Source organism: Mirounga angustirostris, unplaced genomic scaffold, assembly GCF_029215605.1.
Source record: "Mirounga angustirostris isolate CCGP_5_RB_7025 unplaced genomic scaffold, mMirAng1.0.hap1 SCAF_9, whole genome shotgun sequence".
Lineage (NCBI taxonomy): Eukaryota > Metazoa > Chordata > Mammalia > Carnivora > Phocidae > Mirounga > Mirounga angustirostris.
The window spans coordinates 134,211,976-134,227,531 of NW_026991717.1; the positions used below are offsets into that span (position 1 = coordinate 134,211,976).

A 15,556-nucleotide genomic window follows, 5' to 3' on the forward strand; every position below is an offset into this window, starting at 1 on the left:
TGACTTTAACCTCTGAATCTCCTCTCAGGAGGATAAATCTATGCTTATTCCATTGGATTGCTTTTTAGGATTAAATGTGATAATACGTTTAAAGTACTCAGCACATAATGGGTGATCAAAAATAGTTTATATATTCAGTACTTAAAAATTACATATTTTTTCTGGTTTTTGAGATGTCATTATTTTGGAAGTCTACAAATCTGGAGTGTATAATATGATTTTTTTCTCTTACCTCTTGTATTTGCTAAACAATTGTGGATACAAAGAAACCTGTCATGGATTTTGTGTGTTTGATTTTGTCACATATAATTTCGTGTAGGAAAAATTAAACTTCTCTTTTTTGTTATTGTTGTTTCTAGAACTGGGCCAAGGAAAAAGTTATTGGAATAGACTTCGATTTTTGGATACCTGTGAATTTATTATAGAGATCTTTTCCAAATCATTTTTCTGTAAATATTTCTTTCTACCTGCTATTGAACTGACACATGATCCTGTGGCAAATGTGAGGTATGGTACCAATCCAAGATAATACTTGAAAAAATTGTACTTTTAAATTTATCTTCTATAATATATCTACTTATCTAATATAATGAACATGCAAAATCTTTTTCATAGTCAGTTTAAAAAGACAAGTAAATAATTTATACTTACTTTGAAATTCCTAGTAGTCCTAGTTAATGAGCCTCAGTAGGACTTGGAAGCATAATCTTTTTTTAACTGTCCCAGGTCTTTTGTTTAATGCGTCGAGAGGGCAGTAGTCAAAGCCAGACTGGCAGGCTTCTCCTGACACTTGGATACACACATTGACATCAGGAGAAGGTTGAGTAGATATTCTTAATTTATGGATCTTCTAAGACTAAAGAAAAAATAGCTCAAAGTTGGCTTGGCGAAGTTCTGTCCATTTTTAGGGGCAATCAAGAGATTGGCTTTTGTTTTATATTTTCAGTGTAAGAAAATACAGAAAATGCCACTGCACTGGCTTCAGTATTTTGTGCATCTTATCTGTGCTAAATCACTAATGAACCTAACTACGTTGTTAACATTTTGCAAATTAAAGTTGTGACTCTAGAAAAACAGCTCCCAGTGTGATGAACTATCACTTACCAAGCAGTTGACAAAAATTATTTGAAAGGAAATGAAATCATCTTTACCCAGGTCAATATGACTTAAAAGCATAGCACTGGCCCTAAGAGAAAGCAACCTGCCAATTCAAAAACGAAATGAAGATTAATTGAACATTGCTCCATGAGGATTGGTTATTTTGGGGGCTAAGAGATCATTGCATAGCAATTTGTCTTGGTTTCCACTCTTCCGCCTGGGCAGCTGCCAGCCCAACAAATGGGTCCAGCAACACCATATACTAATTAGCTTTTGGATACAAAAGTGTTTGCCCAACTGAATAGAGATGTGTAGATAGAGTGAAAGCCATCACAGGCAAGAGTGGTGGGATCATGCAGGTAGGAGGAAGGTTTCAAGCCACACCACCTGAGCTGATTTCCAGCTCTCTACTAGCTGTGTGTCTTTGGGCAAGTTACATAATCTCTCTGCACACTGATTTCCTTAGTTACCCAATACATAGGGTGTTCTGACGGATAAATACCTGAGATAATGTACGTAAAGAATTTAGATTACCAGAAAGGTGTGATACCTAATCTTAAAATCTTTATAATCTCATGGGCCCAGGATTCTCACACAGATAAATCAGCACTATGGCTTTCTGTACCTTCTGTTGAATATAGGTTTTCTAGACCTGCCTTGAGTTATGAAGAATGAAGTATGCATAGCCTGTTGTTTCTGTTTTTCCTTAAGTGAATGTTTAAAATTTGAATTCACTGAGTCTAGATAATATGAAGGCTGGAAAGACTACTGGTATTCAAAGGAAAATGCAAAAAAATTCTCTTTGGGGCAACTGGGGCCTCTTAATTTAGAGACAGCATCCCCAGGATCCGTGGTGAGCTCCGAATGAGTTTGAGACCATTATTGCTATGGACGGAGCTGAAAATTCTGGAGAAGAGCCTCTTTCGCCTTTTCGCTTGAATAAAAAGCAAATCTTATGGTGTATGAAGAATCCTCAACTGTAAGCTTAGCTGACAAAGCATTCTGGAAACTCTAGGAATGGGACTTGGTTGTCTCAGGTTTGGCATAGGAGTAAAAAAATAGTATCTGGAGAGCACTCAGATGAATGAATGAATACAGCAGCCAAAACATAAGCAACCGCCTAGCATCCCTCTCTAAAACCAGCCCTGGCAGAGCGGTAGAGAAGTAGCTTAGCGAAGCAGAGCATTTTCTGCACTGCCTCTTCTGTTCTTCCCTGGATTGCCTCTCCCCTCCCTGGCATTCTTCAGTCTGCGTGTTGCTTCCTTATCCATGCGGTATCGCCTGGGATGGTGCCTACAGTCTCTGCTTTTATCTTTTCTTCTCAAACTGCATATACGGCCCCAGTGATCTGTCCAGTCTCATGGCTTGCATATCATCTGTGTGCTGAAGATTCCTGATGATATGTCTCCAGCATGGACGTCCATCCTGGACGGGAGCCACGTTGAGCTAGCTGCCCCCTGAGCATTTCCATGGCATGTCCCACAAGCACCTCAGATTCAGTCTGTCCAAAAGTAAATCCCCGTCTCCTGCACCCACACCCACCCTTGCTCCTTCTGCAGTGGTCTCCATCTGAGCCAATAACCACTGCATCTTGCTACCTGCTCAGGTCAAAACCTTACCCCCTTTCTGCCACTCCAGCTGCAGTTCCTCAGCACATCCTGCTGCTTGCAAAGATACTGAGTCCAACCACTGCTCGCCACCTGACTGCTACCACGCTAGTTCAGGTGGCCACCCTCTCCTGCCTGAATTACTACTAGAGCCTCCCTGTTGTTTCCCTCTGTCCCCGACCATCTACAGGCTCCTCTCAGACCAGTAGTCAGATGACCCTTCCAACACGTTAAGTCAGATCACTTCACTCCTCTGTGCAAAATTCTCCATGGCTTCTTATGGTGCGCAAAGGAAAAGCCAGGCTCCATGCCGTGGCCTACAAGGCCCTGAACGAGCTGGCCTCCTGTTGCAAGTTTGGGCCAATATGGGGTGACAGCCAAGGCAAGCTCCCCCTGTAGGGCATTTGCGCTACTGCAGGCCCCTGCCTGTAATGCTCTTCTCCAGATGTTCACATTACTTGTTCCCTCATTTTCTTTAAGGCTTTGCTTAAATCACATCTTTTCAGTGAAACCTTCACTGAAACCCTCTATGACCACGTGTTTTAAAATTGTAACACCCCTCCTCTGGTACTCCCTCATCCTTCCCTGCTTTCTTTTTCTCCACAGCACTTAGCACTGTCTGATAGACATTTTACTTATTTCCGTATTGTTTCTTCCCTACCCCATACTACGGGGAAAGTTCCACGAGAGCAGAGGATTTGTTGGTTTCATTCACTGTTCTGTCTCCGCACCCAGAATAATGCATGCTTGACTCATCACAGGCACTCCATAAACATTTGCTACACAATAAATAAACTCCCACGCTATCCGCTCTCCGGAGTTTGAATTTTCTTTCAATGTCATGTTACTATTATTCTTAGTTATTAAATGCATTCAAAAGCAAATACCATTTAATTTATTATAGAATGAAACTTTGCTACTTGTTGCCCAAAGTGAAATCTACCCTGAAGATCCCTGCAGATAAGCATCTGCTTCAGCAGTTAGAAATGTGTGTGAGGAAACTCCTCTGTCAAGAAAAAGATAAGGATGTTCTGGCTATTGTAAAAAGAGTAAGTATCACTCTTACCACCATGTCTGCCTGTCTTGCATGGAGAAAGTGTCAATCTTCACTTCCCTGTTTTAGCTTGACAGGATAGCAATGTGTTAAAATACTTACATTGTTGCTAGAGTAGGATTAGTAACTGACTTGGCTGATGTGTGCTGCACCTGGTAAAGTTCCTTCCCAAGGGCACTCAGACGCTCAACTTCTGTTACTAGTAATACAAGCGCCATGAGAGAGAGCTTGGGACATTTGAGGTACTTAATAAATACTGGTCAACCAAATGCTTCAGCCACCAGACTTGATTTATAAGGGATTATAATCCAGGAAGACTTTGTTGGTAAAATGGGGGAAGTCACACTTCATAGAAATTTAGCCCTGGAAGGGCCTTCGTGATCGGTTTGATTTTTGCTTCAAAAGCTCTAGGCCTAGAGATAGTAAATGTCTGCTTGAGATCATATTAGCAAGTTGCAGAGCTGGGGCCCGAATATGGATCTCTTACCCTGAGTGCATGCCTTTTTCAGTAATGTAACATCGTGTCTTACGGGTTTTTTGTTTGTTTTGTTTTAGCCCGGGATCTTACATGGATTGTTTGGGGATGTTAGAAACTAAAAGAGTAAAAATTTGGGTTAGTGAAGTCAAACCTGAAAATACCTCATAGTCTTCAAAAACTTTTTGCTGAACGTGTAACTAATATTGTTATAAGATTAAGTCGACTTAAAGTGGCTACTCTTATGAATCTAAATGTGAACTTCAACTTCGTGATTTGTAATGAGAGGAATTCATTTATTAATGTCTTTAACTTAGCATCAATGATGAGAAAAAAAAAGAATCCTTTGATGTTTTTTTCCTTTTGTTTCTAGAGATCATTGCCAGATGTCACACAAGGAACTTTTTTTTTTTAAGTTTTTTATTGTTATGTTAATCACCATACATTACATCATTAGTTTTTGATGTAGTGTTCCATGACACACAAGGAAGTTTTTAATAAAGTGATTTGACAACTTACTGTTAATTAGTATACTCTTGTTTTACTGAAATGTGAATTCCTCTTTTGCCAGCTAAACTAACCAGAAATACCCAGAGTCTGGACATGCATTTACATCTAAAAGCATATTACATACTATATATATATATATAGTATGTAATATGTAATGTATATGTATATATTACAATAATATGTAATATATATGTATATATAGTATGTAATGTTTTTATTATAGTAATATGTTTATATATATAATATTATATATATATAAATAAAATATATTACATGTATTTGTTTATACCAGATATTTCTGTCTTTACCATTTAATTACAAAAGTTTAGGCGATAGAGTTAACTTTCAAAGTAATAAACCTAAGAGGGTTAGTTACTTTTTTGAAAGAATTTATTAACTCAAAAGATAAACTGACCATATAAGTAGGGACAAAAATGATATAATTAGTGGATTATTAATCTACAATGGGTTATTCTGGACTAGAGCTCTTTAGGTATATGTCACATGAGGAAGTCAACCAATCCCATGAAAATTCTTTAGTCTAATGTTTATCAAAGTGAAATCTTGGCATGGGAACCTCTGAGGAAGCTATACAGAGCTTCGGGATAAAAATGGCATGGCTTTATGCTAGTCAGTTTTTTAAGATGGGAAGTAATTGTATTTAAAAGGGACATTTCATGGCATAAACTGTAATATTTTCAGAAATTTCAGCATAAAAATAAGGCTTCAAATAAATATTACATTTGCAATGGCTAGCTTTGGGCATAAAAATATATAAATGTACTTATTTGGGCCATCAGAGTTACTCCTGAAGGGAAGTACTGTCCTCTATCAGAGTTAGAATCCTGGGTTAGATGGACCGTTGTTTGATTGAAACAATTTGTTTCAGACTAATGTGTTCTGAAAGAGAAATACTAAATCAAGAAATACTTTCAGGGCAAAGTCTTTCTTAGTGGTTAGAATGTCATAATGGTGAAAAGTTTCTGCGGAAAGGAACTAAGGATTTTAAGCCAAATGAGAGTTTGCTTCATCTGTAGTTAGCTAAAAGTTTTTTTAAAAAAATACGAAAATTATTGGGGCTCCCGGGTGGCTCAGTTGGTTAAGTGTGTGCCTTTGGCTCGGGTCATGATCCCAGGGTCCTAGGATCGAGCCCCGCATCGGGGTCCCTGCTCAGCGGGAAGCCTGCTTCTCTCTCCCCCACTCCCCCTGCTTGTGTTCCCTCTCTCGCTGTCTCTCTCCCTGTCAAATAAATAAATAAATAAATAATCTTTTTAAAAAAATTCAAAAATTATCTTGTATTTCTGAAAATTCAGAGAAAAGTGGCCCTGGGAGTTATTAGAAGTTTGTTAGTTTGTGTGTGTTTAGTGTGTTCACAGTATCCCTGGAGACTTGCTCTTCTTAAGGTCAAAGTCTTCTACAAGTGCAAATGGATCCTGGCCTTCGGAGGTTAAAAATACAGAATAAAGTTGGGAAGAACTTCAGAGATTTTCTAATTTAGCCTTCCACAGAGTAGAGAAATCTCCTCTTTGAACCTCCCTCTGGAAGGGGAGTCTTTCTGAGAAATGATTGGTTGGTTTAATTTAATTACTGCTGAATAATTTTCACAACTTTGCTTACAGACCGTGTTAGAACTGGACAGAATGGAAATGTCCATGGATGCGGTAAGCACACATCTTACCTTTTGCTGAAAGAATATTTTAAAATTGGCAGAAGCTCATCATAATGTCTTATAATTTCATTTTAAACTTTAAACTTAGTTTCAGAAAAAGTTTTATGAAAAAGATTTGTTGGATCAAGAGAAAGAAAGAGAAGAACTACTTATTATGGAAATGGTACGTTGTTTTTGCATGCACACATACATACTTATTCCTGACCTGTATTAGCTGGGCTTTGTTATGAATTACTTATTAGTCATTTCCTTCAATTTCACACTGCTGTTTTTCTTCCTAAATGATTAAAGAAGTGTCCTGATCTTTTGAAATCTCTTTTATGAACTGGAAGGAAAACTACATGTGAGAGCCTTTCAAAAAACAACTAACTTTGGGGTGCCTGGGTGGCTCCGTCGTTAAGCGTCTGCTTTCTGCTCAGGTCCTGATCCCAGGGTCCTGGGAGCGAGCACCACATCAGGCTCCTTGCTCAGCAGGAAGCCTGCTTCTCCCTCTACCACTCCCCCTGCTTGTGTTCCCCCTCTCTCTGTCTATCTGTCAAAAAATAAATAAAATCTTTGGGGCGCCTGGGTGGCTCAGTTGGTTAAGCGACTGCCTTCGGCTCAGGTCATGATCCTGGAGTCCCGGGATCGAGTCCCGCGTCGGGCTCCCTGCTCAGCGGGGGGTCTGCTTCCCCCTCTGCCCTCTTCCCTCTCGTGCTCTCTGTCTCTCATTCTCTCTCTCTCAAAGAAATAAATAAAATCTTTAAAAAAATAAAAATAAAAATAAATAAATAAATAAAATCTTTAAAAACAAAACAAAACAAAAAAACCACAACTACTTTATTGAAGTATATAATTGGCATACAATTAACTGCATATATATATATAAAGTGTTCAATTTGATGAATTTTGACATACGGATAATCCATGAACCCATTGCTACAATCAAAATGCCAAACATTTCCATCCCCTCAGAAGTTTCCTTGTGCCCCTTTATAATCCCTATCTTCTACTCTGGTCCCCAAAAACCACTAATCTAGTTTCTATCACTATAAATTAGCTTGCAACTAGAATTTATATAAATTTGTTCATATATAGTATTTTCTGCTAATGTTTCTTTCCACCATCATAATTGTTTTGACATTCATCCATGCTGTTGTATATATCAATAGATCATTCCTTTTTATTTCTTAGTAGTATTCCATATTACAGACATACCACAGTTTGTTTACCCACCCCTTAATGAGCACTTGGGTTACTTCTAGTTTGGGCATGTTAGAAATAAAGCTGCTATGACCATTTATAAAGAAGTCTTTGGATGGACATATGCTTTGTTTTCTTTTGGGGAAATACATAGGAATGTAATGGCTGGATCATACGGTAGGGCATGCTTGACTTAAAAACAAACAAAAACTGTGCCATTTTACATACCCATCGGCTGTGGTGGAGGGCTTCAGTTACCGCATATCCTCTTAGCTTGATAGGGTGGGTATGTAATCGTGTCTCATTGGGCTTTCAAATTGTATATCCCTAATGCCTAATGATATTGAACATCTTTTTGTTTGTTTATTGGTCATCTTTATCTCTTATTTGATGAAGTCTGTTTTCAGATTTTTATTAAATTTTTTAAAAAGATTTTATTTAGTTATCTGAGAGAGAGAATGAGAGAGAAAGCATGAGCAGGGGGGAGAGGGAGAAGCAGGCTCCTCACCGAGCAGGTAGCCTGAGCTGGGATCACAACATGCCGAAGGCAGATGTTTAACTGACTGAGGCACCCAAGTGCCCTGTTTTCAGATTTTAAAGTGGATTGTTTTTCTTCAATTATTGAAATGTAAGGGTCCTTTATATACTCTGAATACTACTTCTTTGTCAGATACACATTTTATGAGTATTTTCTTGGAGTTTGTGACTTACCTTTCACTTAATGGTGTCTTTTGAAGAGCACTTTTTTATTTTGATGAGGTTCGACTTTACAGTATTTTCTCTTTTGTTTATACTTGTTTGTTACAAGAATCCTTTGTCTATCCCAAAATTACAAAGACTTTTTCCTATGTTTTCTTCTAGAAATTTTAGTTTTAGGTTTTACAGTTAGGTCTGTGATCCATTTCAATTAGTTTTATATATTTTTTTCATTTGAATATTCAATTATTCTAGCATCATTTGTTGAAAACTTCTCTTACTGAATTGCCTTAACATCTTTAAAAAAAAAAATTGTCCATATATGTATATGTTTATTTCTTGACTCCTTATTCTGTTCCACTGATTTATATGTTTATCTTTTTGGCAATTCCAAACTGTCTTTATTGTAATAACATTATAGTAATTCTTGAAATCAGGTCAGTTAAGTTTTTCAACTTTGTTCTTTTTTAAATTGCTTTGGCCAGTCTAGGCCCTTTTCATTTTGATATAAAGTTTAGAATCAGTTGTCCGTTTACATAAAAAGTTTGCTGGAATTTTTGTTAGGTTGTGTGTTAATTAGGATTGATAGATCAATTTGGATAATTGCCATCTTAACAGAGAATTTTTTAGTCCATGAACATTGTCTACCACTCCATTTGTTTAAATCTTCTTTACTTTTTTCTACATAATTTTGGTAGTGTTAAGTGTAGAGTTAAGAAAGTCTTTTGTTAGATTTATTTCTAGGTATAGTATGGTTTTGGGAATTATTATAAATGGAATTGTAATTTTTAATTTCACTTCCTAGAATTTTATTGCTGCTGTCAGTTACTATTGATTTCTGTATATTAGTCTTGTGTTTGTTCTAGAGTTGTTTCTTAGATTTAATAGGATTTTCTACATGAGCTATTACATCCTCTTTAAGTATAGCAAGATTACTTCTTCCTATTCAGTGTTTATGCCTTTTATTTCTTATGTCTAGTTGCAAGGTCTAGGACTTCCAGTATAATAAAACACTTCCAGTTTAATAAAAGTGATGGAAGCATCATCCTTGTCATTTTACTGATTTTAGGGGGAAACAGCTCAATCTTTCACCATTAAGTATGATATTACCAAGAGGTTTTATGTGGGTGCCCTTTATCAAATTGTGGAAATTCCCTCCTATTCCTAGTCTGAGAGTTTTTATGAATGATTATCGAATTTTGTCCAATGCTCTTTCTGCATATTTTTTAAACTTTTTTTTTTATTTTTGTTCATTTATTTGATAGAGACAGTGAGAGCAGGAACACAAGCAGGGGGAGTGGGAGAGGGGGAAGCAGGCTTCCCGCTGAGCAGGGAGCCCAGTGCGGGGCTCGATCCCAGGACCGCGGGATCATGACCTGAGCCGAAGGCAGATGCTTAATGGCTGAGCCACCCAGGCGCCCCCTCTTTCTGCATATTTAGAAGTGATACTTGTTTTTTTCTGCTTCATCCTGTTAAGACACTGAATTACATTGATCTTTTCAATGCCTAAATCAATCTTATATTTTAGGGATAAGCTCTACCTGGTGACGGTATGTTGTCCTTTTCTCTTTTGTTGGATTCTTGGCTAATTTTTAATAGTCATCTATATTCAAAGTCAAACTGGTCTGTAATTTCCTTTTTGGTCATTTTTGGGGTCTTTTAAATTTGGTATTAGAGTTATTCTGACCTTATAAAATGAAATGTGTAGTAGTACCACTTCCTCTGTTTTCTGGTGGAGTATGTATAAAATTGGTCTTATTTTTTCTTTGAGCTTTTGATAGAATTCACTAGTGGAACAGTCAAGGCCCAAAGTGTTCATTTTATTTTGCTTAAAGATTTTATTTATGGGTGCCTGGGTGGCTCAGTTGGTTAAGCAACTGCCTTCGGCTCAGGTCATGATCCTGGAGTCCCTGGATCGAGTCCCGCATCGGGCTCCCTGCTCGGCAGGGAGTCTGCTTCTCCCTCTGACCCTCCTCCCTCTCATGTGCTCTCTCTCATTCTCTCTCTCTCAAATAAATAAATAAAATCTTTAAAAAAAAAAAAAAAAAGATTTTATTTATTTATTTGACAGAGAGACAGAGCCAGAGAGGGAACACAAGCAGGGGGAGTGGGAGAGGGAGAGCAGGCTTCCTGCGGAGCAGGGAGCCCGATGCGGGGCTCGATCCCAGGATCCTGGGATCATGACCTGAGCTGAAGGCAGACGCTTAATGACTGAGCCACCCAGGCGCCCCGCAAAATGTTCATTTTAGAAAGGATTTTGATAATTGATTCAACTACTTTAATAGATATAAAACTGTTTAGATTTTCTATTTCTTCTTTTGTAAATTTGGTAAGTTGCTTCCCACACCCAAAATTCTTTGTCATCTAAGCTGTCAAATTTGTTGCCATAAAGTTGTTTATATTCTTATATTCTCCTAATGTATATCAGATCCATGGTGACAACCCCTGTTTCATTCTTATCTTAGTGGCTGGTGTTCTTTCTCTCTTTCCCCTTCTCTCTCTCTCTCCCTTTCAGAATTGTTTTTTGGTGGTTTCTCTAGAGGTTACAATATACTTAACCTTTCAAAGTCTACCTATTATTAATGTTGTACCACTTCATTTAATGATGATGTGGATCTCTCTACCCTTTCTTTATGTTAAAATTTTTATGTGAATTGTATCTGTATTGAAAACCCCAGGGGCGCCTGGGTGGCTCAGTCGTTAAGCGTCTGCCTTCGGCTCAGGTCATGATCCCAGGGTACTGGGATCGAGCCCCGCATTGGGCTCTCTGCTCAGTGGCAAGCCTGCTTCTCCCTCTCCCACTCCCCCTGCTTGTGTTTCCTCTTTCACTGTGTCTCTCTCTGTCAAATAAATAAATAAAATCTTTAAAAAAAAAAAAGAAAACCCCACCAGTCAGTTGTCTCATGACAACTGATTCTAAACTTTGCTCTAAGTTGTGATATGTACCTTTGAAGAATTTAAGAGAGTGAACTTCTGTGTTCACTTTCTTATTTTTACCATTTCTAGTACTTTCTTTCATTGCTCAGGATCCAAACTTCCCTCTGTTACTTTTTTTTTTCCCCCTTCAGCCTGAAGAATTGTCTTTAGTTGTTCTTGGGTTGTAGTATTTTGTGACATATTTTCTTAGTTTTCCCTAATCTGAAATATAGTGTTATCTGCCTTTGTCCCTGAAGGATATTTTCACTAGATAGGGAATTCTGGGTTGATAGCCTTTTTCTTACTGTACTTTATAGATGTGTGTTCTAGTCTCCAGAGCATCTGATAAAATACTAGCTTTCATTCAAATTACTGTTCTGTGTGTAATGTTGCTTTTCTCTGGCTACTTTGAAGATTTTTTTCTTTTATCCTTGTTTTTAGCAGTTTGCTTTTGATGTGTTTAGGCATAACTGAATTCAAATTTATCTGTTTTTGGATTTCCTTAGCTTCCTGAATCTGTAAACGTGTATTATTTCCCAAATTTGAGAAGGTTTGAAACATTATTTATTTAAATTTGTGTTCATTCTTCAGGGCGCTTGGGTGGCTCATTCGGTTGAGCATCCAACTCTTGATTTCAGCTCAGGTCATGATTTCAGTGTTGTGAGATCGAGCCCTGTGTCGGGCTCCAGGTGCAGTGAGGAGGCTACTTGAAGATTCTCTCCCCCTTCCCCTCCTCCCACTTGCACACACCTGTGTGCATGCTCTCTCTCTCTAAAATAAATAAATCTTTTAAAAAATAAATAAATATGTGTTCACTCGTCTACTTCTGGGTCTTCAATTACACATGTGAGATCTTTTGATATTGCCCCACAGGTCCGTGAGGTTTTGTTCTTTTTTTTCTTAAACTTTGTTACTCAGAGTGAATAATTTCTGTTGATCTGTCTTCAATGTCACTGACTCTTTCCTGTCCTCCCCAATTCAGCTTCCAAGTTTATCCAGTGTTTTTATTCCCAATGCTGTATTTTTCAAGTTCTCAAATTCCCATTTATTTCTTCTTTATATATTCTGTCTTTCTGTGGAGAATTGTACTGTGAGATTAAACACTTAAGTGGAAATCTTCTGAAAAGCAATCACATTGCTTTAGCATCCTTCTGAGACAAAGATCAAAGTTCAGGATAGAGGTTATAGAGCATAAGCAGGCTTTAAAAATTTTTAGGACTCAATGACCTAAACCCAAGACAAAAATCAGGTAATAGAAAAAGACCCACAGATGATACTGGTATTAGAGTTAGCAGAAAAGAACTTTAAGACAACATGACCAAGATAATAGAGGAAAAGGTAGACAAAATAGATAACACTACTTGTGAGCCCACTTAATAATATTTTAATTTTCAGTTTTACATGTTTTATTTCAGTGTTAGAGATTCCATTTGGTTCTTTTTTTATGCAGATCAATTCTATATGGAAATTTTTTTAATCTGTTGTCTATTTTCTCCCTGTTTTTCTTTACATATACAACTAAATAGAATGTGTGTTCTCCAGTTGTCAAATGTAGTGGGGGTTTTTTTGTTTGTTTTTAAATTTTAAGTAGGCTCCATGACCAACATGGGGCTTGAACTCATGACCCTGAGATCAAGAGTTGCATGCTCTACTGACTGATCCAGCCAGGCTCCCTGAGTGTAGTGTTTTAGATGTGTCAGTTATGCTAATTTTACTCAGAACTTGGTATGTTCATGATTTTCTTGCCTACTTGTTCTGTTTTTTTGGGATAAAGGACTCCTTTGAGTTTTGATAACATTTTGTTTCTGGATCTGGAAGCTGGTTATATAGATGTATTCATTTGGGGAGAATTCATTGAGCTATGCACTTATAATTTATGCACTTAATGTATGTTATACTTCAATGAAACATTTAAAAATATCCAAAAGACCATTTCTTTTTCTCTCGGTCCTTTTAAAGAAAAATATTACTTTGCCACTTACCAATCAGAAATGAAAATGACTAATAGTAACAAATATTTTGCCGGTGAGAATTGGCAGATGTCTTCTAGAATATAAAGCTCATTACAACAAGATACTACACTCATTGTTTTAGCTTGACAAACCCCCAAGGGCACAATTCTGTAGATGTTAAAAGAACACAAATCTGAAAGAACCTTGACTTCTTTTGACAGTAACTTGGAAAAAATAATTCTTTTCCAAGGCAGTTTTGTGAACTGTATTTGTATCTGTAAAGCTTAGAATAATTTTCTAAATCTATATATGCTTACCTTTAATGCTAACATACTGTTTTCATAATAGGAACAATTAGAGAAAGAGAAGCAACAGAATGATGGGAGGCCCATGAGTGATAAAACCTTTGAAAAGAAACGTAAGTGGTTTTCCTGTGTCTTCACCACTAAGTCATACAATTAATGTTGCATCCTGGCATTCTGAAAACCCATGCTGATTTTCAGATTTGATATGGGAAATTGCTTTTCTTTCTTTCATTTTCTAAAATTTGTTTATGCAAACAATGAATCATGGAACACTACATCAAAAACTAATGATATACTGTATGGTGAGTAACATAACATAATAAAAAAAATTTTTTTTTAAAGTTGTTTTCAAAAATTGGCTGCTTCATGTGGTACTGACTTAGGAATACATGAATAAATGGTGCAAGTCAGTGTGGAGGTTCATATTCTTCAAAGGAAAACTTAAAGTCTGGTAACAGCAGTAAGACTGTGAAATTGGTCACTGAATAGTGAAGTTTGAAATATGTAATATGTAAATATATAAAGTAAGAATATTTGGGAAAGAGCATGCTGTTTAGCTAGGGACAGGGACTCATGTTCTCCGTGTTGTCTTGCGTGTGTATATGGAGATTAGGAGCTCAGAGGAAATTACAGAATTTAAAACAGAGTTTGTTTTAGGTAGAGACACTAAGACACCAACAACTCTGCCTAAGAGCATCCCTATTTCTGTTCCTGGACCTTCTGGAACAAGCACCCCATCGACAAGTAAGAGACAACTTCTTTTTATGTCTCCTTTTCCCCTTTTCTAAAAATTTATTACAGGGAAAGTCGCTCCATGAGATGAAATTCTAAAATGCTTTTTACCTTTTATCATTTCATTATTTCAGGAGTTCTTGATGGGCAGTAGGAGTAAGAGATAGTCCAGTTAGCTCAAACTAAGGAAAGGAAGCTGTACACATTTGTGCCTAATGAAAGTGGGGTTGGGGTTGGCAAGGGGATGGGGTTGGCGCAACTAAGGATGAACTGAACAGCTGCATTTTCCTTCTGCTTATTACTCCAGGCAAAGAAATCAAGAAATCCAAACTGATTCGAAGCCAGTCTTTCAATAATCAAGCTTTTCATGCAAAATATGGCAACTTAGACAAGTGTCCTAGGTATGATCTGTCAGCTATTCATGTTTTAATCCAAGTTTTATTTTATAGTTACCATCTTTATTAATGTGAAATCAGGATTAATTTTGAGTTTTGTATAAGTCAGTAAATTGTAAGATTTCTTCTGTAAGATTCTCTCTGAAAAAACCTGTAGTCTACCTATTTGTATAGGAACAGGTATTCTGGCATTCTAGAAAAATTACTGCCATGGTGCTGTATAATGACATCATGGGATCCATATACTGTTTTATGAGGGAGGTGGTGCTCTGTCACATACACCACTCAGCCTCTAAGTGCGTATGGACGTGCCCCATTTGCTAAGTGGACGTGGACATCCACATGCTGTTGATACTGTTTCTTTCTATATAGAGAAGCCATCAGCATGTGTCTGTGGTAAAGAGATCACAACCATTCTTCTTACAATAGAGGAATGTCTGGTTTCCCCTTTTGCCCCACAGACTGAATTATAAATATAAACAGTTAAGATTAGGAGAGAATCAGCATAAGTTCAATGGCCATAATTTGTTATAAATGTTGTACATATATAGTATGTAACAGCTGCATACCAATCAACAAAACTAATTTTAAGTAAACATAATTGTCTTTAAAAGTATTTATTGAGAAAAATAACCTGGTATGGGAAAAATACGTTTTTCTTTTGCTAAAGATAGCTTACTCTAGATTTTCAGCTATATTTTTGGACATTCTCAATAGATCTATCTGGAGTGATCTTGAGATGGACAAAAGAGATTAGAACTGAAGATAAGTTATTTCCAGGAAAATTTTACCCATATCCTCTGTCTTAGCTGAGCAGAGAGAAAAACTTTAAGGAAATGCTTTTAAGTTAAAGACAAAGGAATTGTTGGGAGGCATAGAATGTAAACAATAAATGAGAAGTAATAGTAGCAAATGTGCTTCATCAGAAGTAACGGGAAGCATTAAAAAAGATTAGAAAAGACCAA

General features: G+C 37.0%; 1 protein-coding gene across 1 annotated transcript in view; it reads left to right on the forward strand.

Annotated features, from left to right (window-relative positions):
• Nucleotides 1-15,556, forward strand: part of PPP4R4 (protein phosphatase 4 regulatory subunit 4) — a 103,887-nt gene that overhangs the window by 78,435 nt on the left and 9,896 nt on the right. Inside the window, exons 16-22 of the mRNA XM_045901456.3 lie at nucleotides 360-507; nucleotides 3,610-3,754; nucleotides 6,364-6,405; nucleotides 6,502-6,576; nucleotides 13,508-13,577; nucleotides 14,122-14,208; nucleotides 14,504-14,597. Of these exons, the coding sequence (XP_045757412.1) occupies nucleotides 360-507; nucleotides 3,610-3,754; nucleotides 6,364-6,405; nucleotides 6,502-6,576; nucleotides 13,508-13,577; nucleotides 14,122-14,208; nucleotides 14,504-14,597 (661 nt within the window). The remainder of the gene's footprint in view (nucleotides 1-359; nucleotides 508-3,609; nucleotides 3,755-6,363; nucleotides 6,406-6,501; nucleotides 6,577-13,507; nucleotides 13,578-14,121; nucleotides 14,209-14,503; nucleotides 14,598-15,556) is intronic.